Source organism: Pan troglodytes, chromosome 16 (assembly GCF_028858775.2).
Source record: "Pan troglodytes isolate AG18354 chromosome 16, NHGRI_mPanTro3-v2.0_pri, whole genome shotgun sequence".
Taxonomy (NCBI): Eukaryota; Metazoa; Chordata; class Mammalia; order Primates; family Hominidae; genus Pan; species Pan troglodytes.
This window is the reverse complement of record NC_072414.2, coordinates 26,456,120-26,478,009: the sequence shown is the minus strand read 5'-3', so window position 1 is coordinate 26,478,009 and position 21,890 is coordinate 26,456,120. Positions and strand designations below refer to the sequence as shown.

At 44.7% G+C, this 21,890-nt stretch overlaps 1 protein-coding gene across 37 annotated transcripts in view; it reads left to right on the top strand.

The window, feature by feature from the left end:
• Window positions 1-21,422, top strand: part of GOLGA8A (golgi autoantigen, golgin subfamily a, 8A) — a 67,050-nt gene extending 45,628 nt beyond the window's left edge. For 15 of the 37 annotated variants that reach the window (XM_054666826.1, XM_054666834.1, XM_024348991.3 and 12 more), the window contains 20 exons: window positions 565-733; window positions 1,358-1,406; window positions 1,829-1,924; window positions 9,126-9,428; window positions 10,758-10,882; window positions 12,547-12,666; window positions 13,758-13,874; window positions 14,718-14,756; window positions 15,022-15,069; window positions 15,158-15,242; window positions 15,338-15,447; window positions 16,442-16,528; window positions 16,636-16,743; window positions 16,954-17,041; window positions 17,430-17,686; window positions 17,954-18,097; window positions 18,232-18,332; window positions 18,415-18,515; window positions 18,622-18,777; window positions 18,867-21,422. In XM_054666826.1, coding sequence (XP_054522801.1) covers window positions 10,835-10,882; window positions 12,547-12,666; window positions 13,758-13,874; window positions 14,718-14,756; window positions 15,022-15,069; window positions 15,158-15,242; window positions 15,338-15,447; window positions 16,442-16,528; window positions 16,636-16,743; window positions 16,954-17,041; window positions 17,430-17,686; window positions 17,954-18,097; window positions 18,232-18,332; window positions 18,415-18,515; window positions 18,622-18,777; window positions 18,867-19,069 — 1,812 coding nt within the window. In that variant the 5' untranslated portion in view covers window positions 565-733; window positions 1,358-1,406; window positions 1,829-1,924; window positions 9,126-9,428; window positions 10,758-10,834 and the 3' untranslated portion in view covers window positions 19,070-21,422. 37 annotated transcript variants of the gene reach the window in all.
• Window positions 21,423-21,890: the final 468 nt, after the last annotated feature.

Below are 21,890 nucleotides of genomic sequence, written 5' to 3'. Positions count from 1 at the left end.
AGGCTGGTCTCAGACTCTTGAGTTCAGGTAATCCACTCACCTCAGCCTCCCAGGTGCAGGGATTACTGGTTTGAGCCACCATGCCTGGCCAGCTTTTGAATTTTAAAACCTGCAGATGGGTCAAACAAAACTTGAGCTATAGCCAGGTGTCATGTCTCATGTGTATCCCGGTGCTTTGGGAGGCTGAGGTGGGAGAATCTCTTGAGGCCAGGAGCTTGAGGCTGCAGTGAGCTATGATCATGCTACCGCACTCCAGTCCAGGTGACAGAGACCCTTGTCTCAAAAAAAAAAAAAAAAAAAAAGGAAAAAAAAAAAAAAAAAAAAAAAAAAAAAAAAAAAAAGAAATAAAACCTTATCAGTACCTGTAGCACCCTGTGTGCCCCTCCCTCGTCATGTCCTCTTTGGGAGGTATCTTGAAGGAAATATGAAATCTTGGCCAGGAAACTGGAGGATTCGTGACTGCAGGTGGTGTTTTCATTATTTTTTCCTGCTTTAGCTAGAACTTCAGGGAAGGGACGACGTGGGAGGTAAATGGCTGAAACTCTATTGGATTTGTGTTTGTAGCCAATGGCTCCTGACACCAGAAAGAAGGGCCTTTTTCTGTGGTTGGAGTATTTCTTAAGAGTCCTGAGAAAAATGTGATTGCCTTGAGCTAACTGACCTTCTGAAGAGGACCTTAAACTGAATTTCCAAGTTATTAGTGTCGGGATTCACAGACTTTGGAGAATAGCAGGTATGACTTGGAAAGATGTACAGGAAGGAGCCAGAACAATATATATTTATAGGCTCTGATGTCCACAGTGACAACTTGAGCACCATGAATACTAAGCAAAATGGAACTGGAGATAAAGTATAACACAAAGATGGGATTGAGGGCAGGAGGGAATGCGACCTGGTCAGCAACTTGGTAAATCCAACTTGGTATGCTTTTAAGGAAGTTGTTTTCTGATGTTACAGGCAACATCGGAGTTACTGAATTGAATTCTGAGGTAGTGCTTTAAAGAAATGCGTTCTTCTGCCCCTATTCTTTGGGATACTTACTAAGTATGCTTACTATTCCTATTCTTTGGAATACTTGGCTAAGTTCTTAGTTTTTGATATCATAAAAACTCAAAGTATTCTGTTCTAAGAGCCATTGCAAATAGTTGACTAGAATTTCAGAGCAATTACATGAGAGTAATACCAACAGAGTTTTTAAGTTACCCATAGTCCTATATCCCTAACAAGTATGTTCATGCTTGCATGTTCTCGTCTCATGTTTACTGTGTGCATACTTTCTTAGTAATGGCATGTAGAAATTGTTTAAGCAGGAATAATTCTCGAGATAGTTTTGTATGTTTCCTTTTTTCTTTTTAAGGTATGTATTGTGTGGAGGAGCATTACGTATTGAACTTCTCACAAAACAGGTGATTATTTTCTTATAATACTCAATTTTCACCCTCAATAGAGTGTTTCGATTACGTAAGTTAGGTTGTAAGTAGAAGGTTCTCTTAGAGAAATTTTAGTGTTTTTTTCATAGCTCCTACTTTCAAGAATGAAAAAGGTAAACCAGTAAAATGAGATTGTACTTGTTGCTGAATCTATGCTGGGATAGGCATTAAGAGTGACCTTTATTTAAGGTTCTAATTTGCTCATGTTGGCCACTTGCAACATCAGTTTGTTGTTTTTGGTGAGATTCTGGAAATGGTCCAATTTTACTTTTTCCCCTTGACTCCAGACTTTTTAACACTGATGTGCTGCTGTTGAGGCATATGCCGTTTTGTTAGGCCTTCTCAAGTGGGAATCAGGAATGCTGCTGTTTTCTAGAGATGTTTTTACCTTCCTGTAGGGCTGAAGCAGTGCCTACTCGACAGAACCGGTCATCGTACAAAGAAATGCCACCTGACTCAAAGGCAAAGCCAGAGTACAGCTTGGAGCAAAGAAGGTATTTTATTAAGAATTTTCCATAAACCATAAGATATATTTTATATTACTTTGTGAGCCTTCTGCCTGTCTTAATTCTTTTTGAGAGAATTTGTTTCATTTTCATTTGGTTTGTTTTCTTCTTGTTACAAAGATGATCTATAGAAAATATAGAAGTATCATTTCTTTATTATTGCTTTTTTCCCGCCTCTGTGCCTATGCTTACCAAGTCTTTTTTTACTTTTTATTAACTCTTTCAATCCTCTTAATAACTTAAAAATAGGGTATTACTAATATCTGCGTCTTGTGGATGAGGTAACTGAAGGTCGGTAACTTGTCCAAGGTCACAGGTGGCAGAGCAAGGATTAAAACCAGACCGTCTGGCTGCCCAAGGCCCAAGCAAGAGGAGCTGAGAGCAAGCCATGGGGGAGAAGGATGTTGGTCAGGCTGGTTTCCTGTTCAGTTACCATGAAACGCAGGCTTAACCTTAATTCTAGGACATTACCAAGAAAGCCTTCCAAAGCCATAGGTTTTTTTACCATGACCATGACTTTTAGCAAGAATTTGTGGTTTAAAGGCAACGTGGTGCTCTAAGAAGCTTCCGTTCACTCTTACAGAGGGACTGCTGGTTGAGCTAAATAGTGAAATCCTGGTGGAGCACACAGCCTTTAGGGCAGCTTGTGACCTATTTCTATGGTCAGGAAAGACACCTGTCTTTCCCTGCTGCCTACAGCCTCCAGTTATTCACCTTCAGAATTTCCTAGTCTGTGATCACATTCAGATGAGAGATCTGTTTTGTTTTTTCCAGGGTAGGAGGAAGTGAGTCATCACCTATACTAAGCAGTCTTGTCTTCTGTGTATAAATGAGCAAGGTTGGGGAGCCAAATTTGAGAACTTTATGTAATCCTGACATTCTCCAAGAGAATCCAAGAGAATGTCAGGATTACAGACGGTGGTAAAGTGGTCTCCTGTTAGTTGTCTCCACAGCTCTCATCAGAAGCACACACAGATACTTTTTCTAGGAAACCATCTCTAACTTAAGCCTGTAGGATTCCCAAAGATTAAAAGCAGGTAACTATGAATTCAGTGAAATCATAGCATTCAAGTAGTGAACCCAATATATTTGAGAATTATCAGAAACAATGAATGTTTCCCAAAGACTGTAGGTTTTGGAAATATCAGATACAAAATACAGACTTCAAATATTAGAATTGTGAGAAAATAGTTACATGTGAAATAAATGTATTATATAAGAAAAAGATGGACTCATAAAATTGAGCGAGCAGGAGCAGTAAGACCACCAGGAATGATGAGGAAGACCTGAAAGGAAAATGGATGAAATAGAACTTACAGAAATAAAATATATAGCTGGGTATGGTGTCTCACACCTGTAATCTCAGCACTTTTTGGGAGGCTGAGGCGGGAGGATGGCATAAGCCCAGGAGTTGGAGACAAGCCTGGGCAGCATGGTGAGAACTCGTTTCTCCAAAAAATACCCCACCACCACCAAAAAAAAAAAAAAAGAAGAAGAAAAAAGCTGTGTATGGGGCACCTACCTGCCTATACTCCCAGCTAATCAGGAGGCTGAGGTGGGAGGATCACTTGAGCCCAGGAGGCCAAGGCTGCAGGTTCGTGTCACTACAGTCCAGCCTGGGTGACAGAGTGAAACTCTGTCTCAGAATAAAATGAAATAAGGAAATATAAAATGGAATTGTTGAAATAAGAAACCGAGTGGATGGATTAGACACCAGAAGAAAGGATTAATTGGTTAGACCATTATCTCCAAAAAGTAAGTCCATATGTTACACAGAGAGACATGAGGATAAATGATAGGGCAGAAGTTGGTGGGGTTGGCGGGGAGAGGGAGATCAGAATGAGGTCTAAAATACGTCTTAGTGGAATCCCAGGAGGAGATATTAAAATTATATTGGAAAGTGAGAGAAATGGAAGTTCTAAAGGTGACAGAAGGAAGTCCACATAAATGAGTCACAACAAATGTAAATGGACTAAAGTTACCAGTTAGACAGATGGAACTAATAAAACGATATCCAGCTGTTCTAATCCATCTTATTGAAACTATGAGGATGTGAAAAGATTGAAAGTTTTTATAAAGGAGAGAGAGAGATAAAGATATGCCAGTATACATTAACCAAAACAACTGATGGAGCTTCAGTTTCAAACAAGATAGGATGTTGGAACACAAAGCATTAGTAACAGCTTGATGCCAAATGACTGTTAATTAGGAGGATGTAGCAATTTTCATATTTTATGTACCTATCAAAATAGACTCAAAATACAGAGGAAAAACTGATAAAACCACAGGGAGAAATTGACGAATCTGCCATTGTATTTGGAGATTTCAACATACCCTGCTTACCATAAGTAAGTTACACAGAATGCCCATATATAGATTTGAATAACCCGTGAATGGACGTGATGTAATGGACAAATATAGACCTCTGTACCCAATAATCAGATATTCTGTATTCTTCTCAAGCATATGTGGACTGTGGGAGAAACATTAATTATGTATTAATCCATTAAGCAAGTCAGAAGATTGAAAAACAATTGGTACAATCCACACCATAAAATTTATAATTTAAATATGAAGCAGTTAAGGTTAGAAGTTAATAGTGAAGAGATTAACCAAAAGCTACATGAATTTGGAAATTAAACACCCTTGTAATTCATAGTTAAAAGAATCCAATGAAATTTTAGAATGCTTAGAATTGAACCATAGTTAAAATAGGAAACTTCTATCTACCCCTCTCTCTCGCCCTCTCCCTCCCTCCAAGGCCCAATTCTTATATTTCTGCTTGTTAATTTGCTATAGTTAATTCGGATATATACAAAGACTAAGAACAATTCCTTGAATACAGTGACAACCTGTACCTGGAATAGTCCAAAGCCTAATTACCCTGACTCCTCCACCAACAGTTCCCAACCTGGTGTACTAGAAAGTCTTCCGAATGCTCTTTGCAAAAAAAACAAAAACAAAAACAAAACAAACAAAAAAAACAACAACATCGTGGCCATATAAATTCATTGTTCTGAGAGGTCCCGTTGAATTAACCAAGCATTTCCCAAATTGATTTATTCATCAATAATCCCGAGATGCTGGGATTACAGGCGTGAGCCACCATGCCTGGCCTTCCATAAGGCATGTAAAGGCACTTCCAAAGGTAGAACCAACAGACTTTCCAAAAGTCAGTGGCAAGATCTCCAGACTCAGACCCGCCTTCAAGATCCAACCCCCAGCAACCCAAAGCCAATGAATTGTCCTCCCAGAATAGCATCAGATAGCAATTAGAACGTGGTCCTCAAATTCTCCAGATCAACTCCAAAAACATATGTACTATTAACAGGGGAAATATTGTGAACTGAAGTCTTTAACAGATAACATTAATCAAAAACATTTCTATGGGTAAACGATTATATATAAAATAGGTTTCTCACCAACAAAAACCTCTATAATTTCAGGCTGATGACAATTTAACTTATGTTTTAAATGCATAATTATGTCAAATAAATGCATCTACAAAGGCCTGAATACAATCTCTGAGTCACAGGTCACCCCATCTTCTCAATTTCACATTTGATTATACGTGTATTTGAGAGAACATCACTCATTATTTGTTTTGGGAGTATAATGGAATATTATCTAATATTTTGGATATTATGGAAACTAGTTGATTGGAAGTCAGTGGCACTGTTTCTATTAAAAGAGTAGGATCCTCATCAGTAGACAGAGACGTTTAAGAATAGTCATTCTACATCGACAAAGCGTCAGTATCAGGCAGTGGCTTCAAAGCCAAAGTGGTGGTTGGATGTAAAGTGGAATTTTAATTGGCGAAGGAGGCGGATAGTGAGAAATGTTGATTCAATAATAACATGAAGTCCAGGAAAGCCTGTGGCTGTAAAGAATGTTGAGCCATAGAGCCCATGGGAAATAGGAAAGGGGGCCTCGAAATATTCAGAGACTCGTAGAAGGGTAGCGTAAATACCTAAGGTAACTGTGATGGATAGTGCTTGAAGTATTTGCTTTCGACTACCTTCTATCAGGCTGTCTACAAACTTGGAAGTTTCTTGAGGGCAAGAATGAAGTCTTTTACAGCTTCTGGTGTGCCTCTGTGTACCCAACAGGTCCTCAATCAATAATGTGTTACCCTACTTTGTCATACAATATAGGACATACTTAGCTGTACAGCACGATGTGATTTGATCACACCTAACCTATGAGTGGACAATCACAGCGTTCTCTCTGTTTAAAAACGACACTCCCTATTCCCTTTCACCTTCGTAATATATTCGTTTGGTTTCTAGGAATGTTGGTTCTACCCGTATGTTTTTAGGCAATAGCACAATCTGTGATGTGCCTAAGTAAAATTATACCAAGCATTCTATGGCGGCAAAGCTAATGCACTGCTCTTTGTTTCAATTAAGATTTTAGACGTTTGAAAATATAAATTGAGATATTGGACAGTGAGGGTTTTATTTTGGAGGTCGGAGGAGATTGAAATGTTGGGGTAAAACTGCTAGGCTCCTTTGGGACTTGTCTGTCAGGGTGGGGAGAATATACAAGTTAACCAAATCTTGTCAATTCTCACAGTGCTTAGTTTTGTGACTGTACAAAAACTGGCATTGTTTTTCCTGGGTCTCAGTGGAGAAACGTGAGCTGTGAGATTAACATCCTCTTTACTGTGTTTTGGCCAGGATTTTGCAAGCTTTTGTGGAGAAAATTATATTGCTTTTTTTTATCCTGTTGTAACATATATGTATATCAGTATGCTTCCTTGTGTTTTACTGTGGTAAAATTGTATCTTGCATATAGAGAAATAAGTCTATTAGAGTGAACTTTAAAAAATCTTTACTCTGAGGTGCCAGCCTTGTGTAATGAACCATATGTTTAAGCCTCGTAAATACATCACAGTAGAGCCCAGCATGGTGGCGTGCGCCTGTAATCTCAGCCACTAGAGAGGCTGAGGCAGGAGTATCACTTGAACCTAGGAGTTTCAGACCAGCCTGGGCTACATAATGAGATCCCATCTCAGTCAGTCAACCAATCAATCAGTTACACAAAAAAGATCAAGGTCTTTCTTGCTCTTTTAGAATGTCTTTCCTAAACATTCTAACAAATGTCTCGGTGTCTCAAATAATGAAAAGGGTTTATGACAGAGTTACGGCAGTCATCAGAGAAAAATCCTGGACAGATTGCAAATGTATACCAGTTGTGAATTTCTATGACTGCAGTTGAAATCCAACATTATTTTTGTACGGTCTTCTTGGGTGTATCTGTGTTTAATAACTTGTTTTCAAATTTAGAGGACCGTAGCTATGGTTTCTTCTTAGAGACCTTGACCTTGAGGGGCTCACAGTTTAATGGAAGAGAGAATTAGAAACCAAGAATTAAATGCAGAGAGTGAGGTTCTGCAGTACAGGGTGTATACAGGGTGCAGAGAAGCACTGTGGCGCCGTGTTCTGGCCTCATCTTCTGCTGCTCTAGACTTCCTGAAATGCCATTTCCTGACCCTACCTGGACCTCTCTCTGTAGGTGCTGTTCTATCTCCTTGCAAGCCTTTTCTACAGCTTAAGTGCCTGCTGAAGTTCTGTTTCTTCAGAAGCTTCTTGAAGACTGCCTGTAGTTCATCCAAATAATTGTTTTGTCTACATCTCTGTTATTTCTTTAATTACAGCCAATTCTTATTATTTGCAGGAGTAATATTCTACAAAGTTGCCTGGAACACTGAATTAGTCAAATAGCAAACCCTTGTTTCCAGGGTAAATATGTACATAAATACATATGTCATATAGGTTATCATCTTAATTCCTAAAAACAACTCATCCTGGTAGATTGAATTTTCTTTATTTCCAAAAGAATAAAGGAAGTACAGAATTGTAAGTGATTTGTCTGAGGTCACTCCACTAACAGGTGCCAGTGTTATGATTCAGACCCCGTCCAACTGGCCCCAGAGCCACAGCTTCTTGCGCTACCCTGCAGTGTCCTCTACTGTCTCTGTCCTCAGGTCATCTTTGTATGAGAGTTGAAACAAGCAGACCAAGGTCACTGTTTGACCTTAGCTTGGGACGTGTGCAAAGAGTGACAGAGTTTTCACTACTGCGTGTCTATCCAGGAGCCACCTTGAAAGTGCCACAAGTATTAATTTGGGGATTAGAAAGACATTTTAGCAAGTAAGCTAATTTGAAAATCTGGGATACTCCAATGATGAGGGTCAACTGTATTTGTAAGTGACTGCCAGGGTCTGTTTCATGGTAATCCCTTCCCCCAAGAATGTGGAATGTTTCTTTAGCTTCTTTGATAGTTTATTTATTCATTCATGTATTTATTAAGTCCTTATTATAAGCCAGACTCTGCTTTAATCTGTGTGAACAAGCTAGAGATTAAGGTCCTGCCCTGTGGATTTTATATTAGAGTAAGAAAGACAGATAGCTAAGTCTGGAGTTCGGTGGGGGCGAGGCCCAGGTTGGAATTATAGATTCACTTGACCAAGGTGAAACCTGGTGTGCCCCCTCCTGCTTCACATCCACAGATATACTTCCAGAACATTTCTGTTCTATTCTTGTGTATAAAATCCTCCTTTTGAGCCTCTCTCCATTGATGCATGTCAACCTCTACTTGTCTTTTGTTGATTTTGAGGCCACTTGCCCATGTGGCTGGCAGGATATTGAAGAAGAATCATACTGACCTGGCTCTGCTACCTATCAGCTGAGTTACTTTGGTCAAGCTCTTGGACTTCTGAGCCTGTTTCCTGATTTCAAAAGTGGTGATATGATGTGTTAGGCACTGGTGGGTTGCAAGGAAGATGCACGCATGTATTCCCTTTGTGATGAGGGCGGAATGTTAACTTGGATGGAAAGTCATCCAAGCAGCCATATTGTCTCTGGCCCTAGTACTTTCAAAACCTCACAGAACATTAATTTCGCAGTATTTAGGATAGGACTTGAGCTCTGAAGACCTATAGTGTGGTTATTTGTTCATATGGCTGTTTTCCATACTAGACCATGAGCTCCGTAAGGGCAGGATCTGCAGTTTCATCTTTCTATCCTGGGCACTCAGTTCACTGCCTGATACACAGTAATAGAGGCACAAATGTTTCAAAAGTTGAGGAATTTTCAGCACTTCCTGAAAGAATAGGAAGATATAAAGGCTTCTCAGAGAAGGTATTATTTAAGCTTTTCTTTTTCTTTTTCTTTTTTTTTTTCAGATGATGTCTCACTCTGTCACCCAAGATGGAGTGCAATGGCATGATCTCAGCTCACTGCAACCTCTGCCTCCCAGGTTCAAGCAATTATCCTGCCTCAGCCACCCGAGTAGCTGAGATTACAGGCCTCTGCCACCATGCTCAGCTATTTTTTGTATTTTTAGTAGAGACGGGGTTTCACCATGTTGGGCAGGCTAGTCTTGGAACTGCTGACCTCAGGTGATCCGCCCACTTTGGCCTCCCGAAAGTGCTGGGATTACAGTCATGAGCCACCATGCCCAGCCTATTGATGCTGATTCTTTAAGGGTGAGTAGAAATTTTTTCCAGGTGACTAAAACCTTGAGACATTATTCCAAGCAGAGACCAGCAGGGGCAAAGATACGGGGATATAGAGATGTTGAAGTTTACCAAACACTGCTAGATTTAAAAAACAGAAAAGAAACAATCAAAATCAAAAATTAAAATTAAAAATCACCTAAAAAAAAAAGAAACTGTTAATGGGCTTGTCCAAAGGTGACGTCACAATTGAGTTAACTATGACCATAGACACACAATAATGGATGGAAGTTTTGGGGAGAAAACATAACATTCTCAGGTTGTTGGCAGAGTATCTAGAACAATTTAGAAATACAGATATTGAATTCTGGGAATAATTACACTGTAGTGAAATCATTTCCTTCTCTGCGTATGAAGCATGTATGTGTCACACACTGTTCAAGGTGCTGAAAATCAGACTCTTCTCAAGGAGCTCATGAGCAATCAAGGGAGATGGATGGGTGAGCCACTGATTATCATGTGACAAGTGGAGTAATAGAGATATGACTAAAATGCTATCCAAAGAAGAAGAGAGGAATTATTCATAGTATATGGAGTGCTGGGGAAAGAGTTCTGAAATGAAGCCGGCCGGGTGTGATGGCTCACACTTCCACTACCTGACCTCAGGTGATCCACCAGACTCGGGCTCCCAAAGTGCTGGGATTACAGGGGTGAGCCACCACACCCAGCCCAAAAGCTTTGTGTTTTTACGGATATTAACCATGTTTCCTGTTTAAAAAGAAAAAACAGCAACAATGTAGGAAAATAAGAGAAACATTTTTCCAAAAAAGAAATCATTTTGATTATTTTATCTCATTGGAATGTTGGATAATATAGTCTGCTTCATTAATCATCAAGTATGCTATGGATTTCCCACTTTTGTAGGATCTGTATCTCAGTTCAGGTAATACTGGTAATTTTTGTACAGTATTTGAAGATGAAAAATATAGGCCAAAATCATAGACTTTACATAGAAGCTGGTTAATGAAGACAGCTCTGGAGGAACACATAGATACACACAGAGAGACACACACATATATATAAACTATACACACATATGTTTTTTAAAGCTTTAAAGGTTTTAAAGCCAAAGCCAGCCCCTCCCCACTCTCAGAGTGGGTGGGGACAGCGGTTGCATGGGCAGCTTTCCTGATGAGCCACAGGTCCCTTTGGACACACTGCTGCCTGGCCACGCCCCCTTTCCGTTTCATCTTTCTCCTTAACCAATGGGCTTGGAGCATTAAGGCCACGCCCCTATTCTGCATTCTACGGTGGCCCTGGTTACGCCTCCTCTGGGTCAGTTACGCAGCTGTCTTCTAGGTGACTGGACGTGTTGATCAGCGCTCGCTGGGATTTGGCTGACGTGGCCCCAACCCCGCCTCCCTCCCCACCCCACAATGGCAGAAGAAACTCGACAGTGTAAATTAGCTGCAGCCAAGAAAAAGGTAAAGACGTACCAGGTCATGGCCCCCCAACCCAACCACAGATCCCCTCCGACGACAAGACCGCTGCCACAGTCCATACTACTTCTGAGGCACACCAGACTTTGCCCCCAACCCCAGCGCTTCTGGGCTCCCCCTACAAAAGTCTTGTCAGTCAGCCGTGCCCCTTCAGCAAACAGCTCAGTCCCTACCCTCGCCAATCACCCCAGGGTGACTTTGGGCAGGTGACTCCTGGGGCGCCCCACTCCATTACTGGGCCCTCACCTCTTGCCGCCCCAAGTTGGACCTCCCTGGGCTCTTTGGGCTCGCATCTCCAAGGACCTGGGCCCCCCAGCCCCAGGCCCCGCCCTCGCCAGTTGTCCCTGGGTGACTTTGGGCTGGTGACTCCTGGGGCTCCCTGCTGCAGACTCTGCCCTCCCCTCCTGCTGCCTCAAGGTCGACCTCCCTGGGCTCTCTGCGCTGGCGTCTCCAGGGACCTGGGTCACAACCCTGTGTTTCCCTCCCGCATCGTGGAGCGGCGACTCAGACATCGCGCTGATGTGGTCCCTCCCCCGCACTAGGAGGAGTGGAATGTAGTGATGTCACAGTCTGCCTACCAACTGTCATTACTGGAAGACTGGCCCTGGTCTTATGACCCAGTCCCCTAAACGTTGTCACCCCGTTTCTGGTTCTGGTCACAGCAGAAATTTCCAACTGGAAGGGGAATGGAGACTATGGGACCTAGGAGCAAGAGGTTTCAGGCTGCCTCACTCCCTTACCATAGCCATTGACAGTGGGAAAAGCCTACACTTCCCCCGTGAGCTCAAAACGTTGACAGTGTCTCTGGGTGGCGATGGGAGAATGGGTTTGGTTTGGTTTTCTCCCAGGCTTCTACTTTCCAGAGAGATTTTAACATTTTTTTCCGAGTTCTCCACCTCATATTCTAATTCTCCATGGTTCTGGACCAGACTGCCCTTCAGTCAGTGGTCTCTGAAGTGAGATTTTCTCATCTTCTGTGGAATAGATCTTGGGAGACTGAACTTGACATTTGAATCTTCCTCATATTATCTCAAGCTGGGGTGCTTTGAGTACCACAGGATAAATGAGGGACATCTTTCTGAAGCATCAGCTTCCTTTGATTCTCTTGAGATCAAGAGAAAAAACATGAATGTACTTAGGGATGGCAGTCCCATAGGTTTCTAAGAGTATACAGACTTCTCTCTGAAATGAGGCTTGGGTTGTCCTCTTTCTGATAAATTCCCAGATTTCACAGAAAGGCTGCCTTCTGCCATGAGGACACATTGATATAAAAGTTTGAGAGGTACTGGTGCACTTCTTCCCAGTAACAGACGTGTGAAGATGTACGACTCTAAACCACATGACATACAGCTCCTGCCTACTTCATGTTCACTTTTCTACCTCTGCCTCTGGATTTGGTGCCTGGCAAAACCCCAGAGCTTAGAGTGGGAAGACTGAGTTTCCAAGTTCCAGTATCGCCTTTTTCTTTTTCTTTTTTTCTAGCCATGATGTCGATCCCTCTCAGTCCCTAAATGATTGTGACACCTTATAGAGTTGTTGGTGTCATTAAATCAGATGGTATATAAGAGTATTTTATAAAAACTATAAAGGAGGATGTGGCTGTAGGGGCTGATAGTTCTCATGAGTATTACTGCTCTTCTTTCCCACAGTTCAAAGAATATCGGCAGAGAAACCGCCCTGGTGTTCCAGCAGCAGCGAAGAGGAACAGGAAAGCAAATGGCAGTAGCCCTGAGACGGCCGCTTCTGGTGGTTGCCACTCATCTGAGGCTGTGAGTCTTGCCTGGACAGGCTTCTGGGGACAGGGGGCCCAAGGGGCAGTAGAGGGCAATCGTTAAGATTGTGGATGGACTGTTGGGTACTGGTGAAGGATTCTGGATTTGGCCGGGCACGGTGGCTCACGCCTGTAATCCCAACACTTCGGGAGACCGAGGCAGGTGGATCACAAGGTCAGGAGATCGAGACCATGCAGGCAAACACGGTGAAATACTAAAAAATACCAAAAAAAAAGCCGGGCGTGGTGGCGGGCGCCTGTAGTCCCAGCTACTCCGGAGTCTGAGGGAGGAGAATGGCGTGAACCTAGGAGGCGGAGCTTGCAGTGAGCCAAGATCACGCCACTGCACTCCAGCCTGGAAGGCAGAGAGAGACTCCGTTTCAAAAAAGAAAAGAATTCTGGGTTTGAATCCTGCCTCTCTGTCTGCTAGGGATATGATTTAGGGCAAGTTGCTTGAGCTCTTTGGGCCTCTGTTTTCACGTCTGTATGATAGAGGTGGTATTGTTTGACTTGTATTTGTGAAGTTTAAATGAGATTTATAATTGTCAATTTTATGTTAATCCCTAGTACATGGCCTGCTGTCAACACCCAGGACACCCAGGATATGGTCTTTGCTGTTTGATTTTCCTCATCCCCAGTCTCAAGGGGAAGCCAGGACAATGAGAACAGCCACTTCCCATCAGGAGTCACTGCAAGGGCCCCAGGGTGGGATGGTGGGGAGATGAGAACCATGAGAGAAGTTGGCACAAAGGAGTTATGGGACAAAGGGTCCAAGATAGGCAGAAAAGAAAATGTTGCCAGTTGATGGGGAAGAAAGGAAGTCGGAGGGCTCAGACACTGAGGGGGACAGAACGTCTCCATGTGCACTCTCATCTCTTATAGTCAGCAACAGGTATCCATGGGGAGGGCCCTACATCATCTGCTACCCTGAAGGATCTGGAGGTAGGAGGCTCTGGGCGGAGGTGCAGTGACCCCGCAGGCCAGCCCTCCAACCTCCTCCCGCAGCGGAGACTGGGTGCCCCTCTGCCAGCTGAGACAGCCCACACACAACCCAGCCCTAATGATCGTTCTCTCTACCTCTCCCCCAAGTCCTCCTCCGCCTCCTCCTCTCTGCATGCGCCTCAGAGCCCGTGCCAAGAACAAGCAGCAGTCCTGGACTCGAGGTCCATAAAAATCAGTCGACTGAATGACACCATCAAATCTTTGGTAAGAGTCCAGTGGGGTCCCCTGATTCCACGCTGCCAATCCTGGGCTCCGGTTTCCCCTTGGGGCCCTGAAGAAGGGGGCTGGGGGCCCCTGGTGCCAAGGGCAGATAGGGAGCTGGGGCGCCCAGGCCTCACCTGGAGGGACCCCAGAGCATGCAGCATGGCTCTTCTTTTGCTGCCCTCTTTGCCGACTCTCTCCTCTCCACACACCCCTACTCGAGTCCTTGCTACACACGCCCTGGGGTTGTTGCCTCTTGGGGAAGTGCTGGCCTGACTGGTTGTCAGGGGCCCTGTATTTCTGCCATGACTCAGTCCCTAATTTGATCTTTGATTCTGGACAAGCCACCTCTCCTTTTTGGGCTCGTGTTTCCAGAGGAGGTAGTGAGTATCAAAGATCTCTGTTAGCTCTGAGAGTCTGAGATTTAAAGGCCCCCTAGAATGGAAAGCTCAGGGCCAAGGGCTCCTGTCTGTCCTTTTCCATCGTATATCGGCTGTGAAGAACCGTCCCTGGCCCGTACATGCTCAGTAAACGTTTATTGAATGAATGCACTTTTCTAAATCACAAGCTGCCAGAAGGGGGAGCCTTTCTCAAACTCCATCTCTAGAGGTTTATGTTGCTGTCCTCAAGAGATTCCTGATTCAGACTTTGAGTTGTGAGGCTGTGGCTGAAAACCAACAAAGACCCAAATCCTCTGTCCTTGGGAGCTTGGGAACAGTTCCTGTTCCCATTGGGTCTGAGAACTTTGCCTTTAAAATCCATTCCTGGCCCCTGCCTGCCGCTTCCTGTCTGGGGAATAGAGTTGAGGGGGCCACCCTCCATCACCTTATTTGACTCTCCCCACAGAAACAACAGAAGAAACAAGTGGAACATCAGCTGGAAGAAGTAACGTGATTTCTTTGTTTGCTGGCGACATGACTGCTGGGTTTGGGGGACACTCAGATGTAGAGGCCCCAGTCTCGTCTCACCCACTCCCAGCCTGGGGAAGAAGCCTCACCCCTCAGATTCCACCCCATCCCCACAGGGTCCCTGATAACCTGGTCCCATGGGTGGGCCTGTCCTGGGGCATTGGTGGCATTCTGGGGGCATATCTCTTGCTGTGCCTTCTCTGCCTCCCCCTGGTAAGAGCTCTGTCTTCCTCTTCCTACAGGAAAAGAAAGCAAACAACGAGAGACAGAAAGCCGAAAGGGAGCTAGAGGTGAGTGGAGGGTGTGCAGTTTCCTCCTGTCCTCCGGAGAATGTTTCTTTCCTTCTATTTCAGCACTTGCTTGGCTTTTCTCCCAAAGGGTCAAATCCAGAGATTGAACAGAGAGAAAAAGAAACTAAATACGGACCTGTATCACATGAAACATTCGCTCAGATACTTTGAAGGTGGGAATCTGGGCACCCTGTCATCCTTCAACCTGGCACTTTGACAGGTCTGTAGGGGGAGTCCTTTGAGCCCCATCTCAACTCTGTCATTACAGAAGAGTCCAAGGATCTGGCCGGCCGCCTGCAACGTTCATCGCAGCGTATAGGAGAGTTAGAATGGTCTCTCTGTGCTGTCGCCGCCACACAGAAGAAGAAGCCGGATGGGGTGAGTCCAACCACCTGCCCTGTCCCCTGGGAGCCCGGCTTCGCAGATGGGGGAGTGAGCCTAAAGGTCCCTTCTGCAGGATGGAGTGTCCTGCCCAGAAGGCAGCATGGCCATTTCTCACTGCTTTTGTGTATGGTTGTTAGAGGCAGCCTGAGGCTGAGTCAGCTGCTGTGGGTGAGTTGGGCGCGGTGGGGAGCGAGCACTGGATGCAGAGCTTGGAGGCCAAGTGCCTGCCCTGCCCTTACCTGGCTGTGGTCTTGGGCAAGTCCTAGGTGGGGTGTGGGGTATTGGGTACTTGTACTGTGAAGGTACAGAAGGGTACCTGTAGTATGTTACCATTTCTGTAGAGAGAGGAAACGTGTGTGTGTGTGTGTGTGTGTACATACTATGATAATATACATAAAACATGTCTGCAAGTGTTCATAAACAACTCAGGAGAGAGCAATAGGGTGGCTGGGAGATACTTCCTTTGATACCTTCCGAGTTTTGGACTATGTGAATGTATCATCTTTTCAAAAAGTGAACAAAAGATTAATTTTCCCCTTCCTAACTGTGCCCCCACCCCCAGCAGAAAAATGGGCTTAGAGAATCTGATAGACCTGGGTGTTCAAATCCTAGCTCTGCCTAAGTGATCTTAGGCAAGCACTTAACCTCAAATACTCCATGTTTTTTCATCTACCCAAGAGAGGTAATCATAGTAACTGTCTCCTCTGGTGGTTGCGAGGATTAAATGGGATTGCTAGCATGGTACCTGCTGAAGCACTCCATAAAGGTTCAAACAGTGGTAGTAATAACAATAGCAATATTATCTGATCTCTCTCCTTGTCCCTTCCAACTTCACTGAGTTTTTTTCAAAACCAGACCACGGGCTTGGAAATGCCTTGATCTTTACTGGCCAAGTTGTATATTGAGCCTAGCCCTAGCCCTTTTAAGGGGCACTGTGTGGAATGGCCCAGGCTCCCCAGATTGAAACTTCTCACTCTTCACCATCCAGTTCTCGAGCCGCAGTAAAGCACTTCTCAAGCGGCAGTTAGAGCAGTCGATAAGGGAGCAGATACTGCTGAAAGGACACGTGACACAGGTGAGGTTTTGCAGAGGGAGGGATGTGGAAGGAAGATGACCCCAGGTGGCCAGGAGCAGGTGAGGACCAGTGACAGCCCTTCCTAACTTCTGTGCCCATTCTTGCAGTTGAAGGAGTCACTTAAAGAAGTCCAGCTGGAGAGAGATCAATATGCTGAACAAATAAAAGGAGAGAGGGCCCAGTGGCAGCAGAGGATGAGGAAAATGTCGCAGGAGGTGAGATCTGACCCTTGAGCCTCCCGCCCCCACCCCCCAACAACTTAGATAGGTCACTGGATCTTTCTGGGCCTCTTTAAAATGGGAATAGTGCAGCCAGAGGTGGTCCTGGGTCTGGGCTTTGTGGAGGTGGGGGCAGAGAGGGAGATGGGAGCCTGTCCAGCCACCAGCCCCTCTCTCCAGGGCCCTTTCCCCCTGTGCTTTGGGCAGGTTTGCACATTGAAGGAGGAGAAGAAGCATGATACGCATCGGGTAGAGGAGCTGGAGAGGAGCTTGTCCAGACTCAAAAACCAGATGGGTAAGATGGGACTGGCATGACCTGGGAGCAGGACTGGCATCAGAGGGCTGTGGGGGTGGCTTAGAATGCCCCAGGAAGGTGGGTGGATGGCAGGGCTTTGAGGCAGAGGGAAAGAGGTCTGTGCCAGGAGACAAGTCTTGTCATCTCCCTGAGCCTCAGTGTCCCCATGAGCAAAGAGGGCCCGTCGTCAGCCACCCACAGTGCTCTCTATCTGAAAGTGGTTTGGAAGATTGGCTACCATCCGGGTGCGAGGAATCATTAGCAGTGAGGCCAAGTTTGGGAAGCCTGAGAGGAGCTGTGCACCAAGAGGAGGGTGTTTTGTTGTTTTTTCTGTTTTGATTTTTGTTTTGAGAATCCAGAGGCCCTTATGATCTGCTTCCTTTCTCAGCTGAGCCACTGCCCCCGGATGCCCCAGCAGTGTCCTCTGAGGTGGAGCTGCAAGACCTGAGGAAGGAGCTGGAGAGAGTGGCAGGAGAGCTCCAGGCTCAGGTGGAAAACAATCAGCGCATCAGTCTCCTGAACCATGGGCAAAAAGAGAGGCTTCGCGAGCAGGAGGAGAGGCTTCAGGAGCAGCAGGAGAGGCTTCGGGAACAGGAGAAGAGGCTTCAGCAGCTGGCTGAGCCACAGAGCGACTTGGAGGAGCTGGTGGGTTGCCCCACCTGGGGAGTCTGCCCTCCTCCCTAGCTCTCCAGGCCTTTGTTTCCCCACCTGTAAAATGGGACAGTGTAGCCCTCACATGAAATATTACTTCCAAAGGCACCTGTGAGCCAGAGCTTTGCTCTGGTGGCTGTGGGAGAGAGGAGAGTATTTTTCTAACTCGGCTCCACCCTTCCCAGTGCCATGGGAGGCAGACACCAAGTTCTGGGGTCTCCAGCTGCAGTGGGTGGCTGCTGATTGCTTCTCTCTGTCCAGAAGAGCGAGAACAAGAGCACACTGCAGTTGGAGCAGCAAGTAAAGGAGCTGCAGGAGAAGCCGGGCCAGGTGACGGAGATGCTCACCTCGGCCGAGAAGGAGCCAGAGGCAGCAGTCCCAGCCTCAGGGACTGGGGGCGAGTCTGTGAGTGGGGAGACCCTCCGGGCCCTGCAGGAAGTCATGGAGAAGCTGGAGGGGAGTGAGTCCTAGCATGGGCCAAGAAGGGCAGGGCTGGGGCAGGTCGCCGCTGAGATGTGACCCCATTATTTTGGCTCCAGAGCGGCCTTATGGACCTCCTGGAGGAGAAGGCGGACCTGAGGGAGCATGTGGACAAACTGGAACTTGGATTCATCCAGTACCGGAGAGAGAGATGCCATCAGTGAGTGGGAGGCCAGGGCACGGCAGGGGGAGCTGCAGGGCTGTGGGAGGGGCCCCAGCGTCTGAGCCCTGTCCTCCCGCAGGAAAGTACATCGCCTTCTAACAGAGCCAGGGGACAGTGCCAAAGATGCGGCACCGCGAGGAGGCCATCATCAGGCTGGCCCAGGACAAGGAGGAGAGGAAGGTAGGGTGTGCAACATCCCTGTGGGGGTAGGGGTGGGGGTGTGGGTGGGGTGGGCATGAGGGTGGGCGCCAGCAGCGGCCTGACAGCTGAGCACCCGTCCCTTCAGGTGAAGCTGCTGGAGCTGCAGGAGATGGTGTTGCGGCTTGTGGCAAGTACAGCGAGGGGCACGGCAAATTCCTGGCCGCTGCCCGGAACCCTGCTGCTGAACCCAGTCCAGGAGCCCCAGCCCCCCAGGAGCTCGGGGCTGCCGACAAGCATGGTGGTGAGTAGAGCCCCCAGGCGGGGTGAGCAGGCAGGAGCGGGGGGGGTGGCTAGCACTCCACTCAGATCCCCGCCTCCCTCTCTCCAAAGATCTTTGTGAGGTGAGCCTCACCAACAGCGTGGAGCCTGCACAAGGAGAAGCCAGGGAGGGTTCTTCCCAGGACAACCCTACTGCACAGCCAATCGTGCAGCTCCTTGGTGAGATGCAGGACCACCAGGAGCACCCAGGCTTGGGCAGCAACTGCTGTGTGCCATGCTTTTGCTGGGCTTGGCTGCCGAGAAGAAGGAGATAAACACCACCATCATCAAAGAGCTGCTCAAGAAATTTTTAAAAACGAAACAAAGTTGCGGGGTTAATCTCCTACAGGATTCATTTACTTCATTTGAATGTTACAGCCACTCATGATTATTTGCGTTTCTAATTTATAGTTTAAGTTTATTTGTAAAAAGTTAAAAGAGAGTGGGTCTCTGTGGCTCTCACTGATGTTCACTCTGGCATCCTTTAGCATTTTTCTTTTTTAATTTCATAATTATAGGTCATTAGCATGCATATCGAGTTCGCCCTTACGTGGTGGGAGTTCAAACACACGAAGACCCACTCTTTGCCCAAAACTGTTCTCGCTGGTTTGGAATAGGCTCCCGTGCTTTTTTAATGTTATTGCAGCATGTATATTCACTACAGAATTCAGACAAAATTTGCCTATGTTCTGCTGTTGTTTGATCTAATCTTAATCACAGTGAGCTCTTTGTTAGCTCAATATGTAGTTTGCCCCCAAGTGTGCACTGTTTACTACTTTGTAATATGCCACTATGAGTACTGACATTTAGAGCTGTTTAAAGGCCGAGAACTGGAAACAGCCTTTCCTCCATTTTCTGTGTATTGGTGATGGGAGTGATAACCTCTTGGGGGAGCTTTCTAAATCTCACAGAAGAGGAAAGTGGCCTGCTCTGGCAGGTGTGTCCAGGATAGAGTGTGTTTCATCTGTTCCGGTGCCAAGAATGAGCACTGTACTGTGGCAGTTCCCTTTGGATTTGTATGTGCTCTGGGCTCATGAAGATATTGCATCGTGAGCTGCAGCAGTTGCACTCTTTTTCAGTGACCTAAAAAGGGCTTATTTCCGAGGAATGAAAAGCTGCCATCATTGGCTGTGGATGTGGAAAACCTTTCCTAGCTTAGAGCATTTGTATCTATAATACATTTTAAAGTCAGAGTTCGTGTTACCTGTTTTAATCACGACTACCTGTCCCAGTACACAAAAGGGCGCTGGTTGGCATTCTTCTTAATATATTTAGTAAAGATCATAAGAAATCCTTTAAGAGTTTAAATGTCCCTGGAACAGGCATACAGGCTCTAGTCAAGAATGAATTAGAGTGAAGGAAAGCTGTGTGACACCTGGCATTCCTCTCTGTTCATGGAGCTTCTTTGAGGCTTAAGATCGATTTTACTATCTAGACCTCTCTGGCTAATACCTATTCTTCAGCCACCTCGGTTACTCTGACATAGGAATTTACTTCTTTTCCTTGAGTGGAAAACACTTTAAAAAATAATAACAAACATTATTACAAACTAATATATGTGAGAGTACTTAGTTGAAACAAAAAGGAATTTTAGTGGACAGTATTATATTATCTTTGAAAATCAAGGAGAAGTTTATGCAACTTAAAATGTTTACACACTGTGGTGCAATGTACTGTTTGAGAATGTCAATGTATTATCAGGAAACGTGTCTATACGATCGCAGAGTTTTATTTCCTCACAAACTTCTTTACGAAGAGTGAAATATGTTTTTGTACCTCTCAGTTTCAGTCAGGGACATATTTTGTGCAATATTTCTGTGATTGTGCCTATGCGTGATGAATGAATGCATTTCAGTCATACATTGCCTAAATCATAACTTGATGATGCTTGGGAAAGAATCAGCAGTTAAAACTTCATGAAGTTCTAATGTCTGTGTTCCAAAACACATCACATTATTAGGTTGTAGGGACATATGTATGTGTGCTCCCTGGGGTGGGGAGTTTTCTAGTTACTAGACCATCTCCATTTTTAGCACTTGGCATCCTCATGATCCTTTTATAAATATGAGATTAACAGGAGAGCAGCAATACGATTTTGCCAATGGAATAACAGATTTGCCGGCATTCACTGAAAGAGGGCAGATATTGGGTCCTTGTGACTTCAACTGACTCTTCTGAATTGTATGAATTTATCAATGTATTAGATAAACCCAGTTTCAGAATAATAAAGAAAAAATATTAGACCAAATAATGTGGCTAATTAACAGTGGTATGATTTCTAGCCCGTGGGTTTAAAACTGTATCCTAAAGAGTCATTTTAAAATAATATAAATATTAAAAAATGTAACTGCTATCTTTATGTTCTGAAATAAGTTAAAACATTTTAAAATATGAATACTGTAGTTTAAAAGAAAGAAATGGTGGGAAGGAAAAGTAGAGAAAGAAATGCCAATTCCAGTCCAAAGCTTTATTTGCCAAGTTTTCTTATAATGAATTTTACCATTGTATGGGTTCTTGTTAACAGAATGTGTAACAGAAATACTGAAAGACTTTTGCCTAAAGTGGCATTATTGACTGCTGATGTGATGCTACTGTAATGCGATAAATTATTAAATTGTTGCAAAGTGCTGTTTTTGCCTTAAAATTTTATTTTGCGCATCTTGAAAACTATAGTATTAAAGGTATTGATACTGTGCAAATACTGGGCATGCTTGGCATGAGATAATCTGTTTCATTTTCACAAAATTGTAGTATAACTATGCAAGTGTTTATTAAAAGAACACAAAATAAAAAAGGTATGGGATTAAAAAAGTTATGGGGTGAAAAAGTTATTGGATAAAAATGTAAAAATGTTGTGGCAAAAAAGTAGAAAAACGTTTTCTGAAAAGTTACCAAAAAAAAGTTATGAAAAAGAAGTTATGGCATTTAAAAAAGTCATGGGATAAAAATAAAAATTAAAAGCAGGCCCCTGTCAGCAAAGCCTGGAGAAGTGGGGCTGGAGTCTCCACCACCACCATGTCCCTACCACCCCTTCCCAGGCACCCCTTTACAATTAGGGTAGCAGGACAAGACCTCTGTCTAATGGGGAAAGACAAA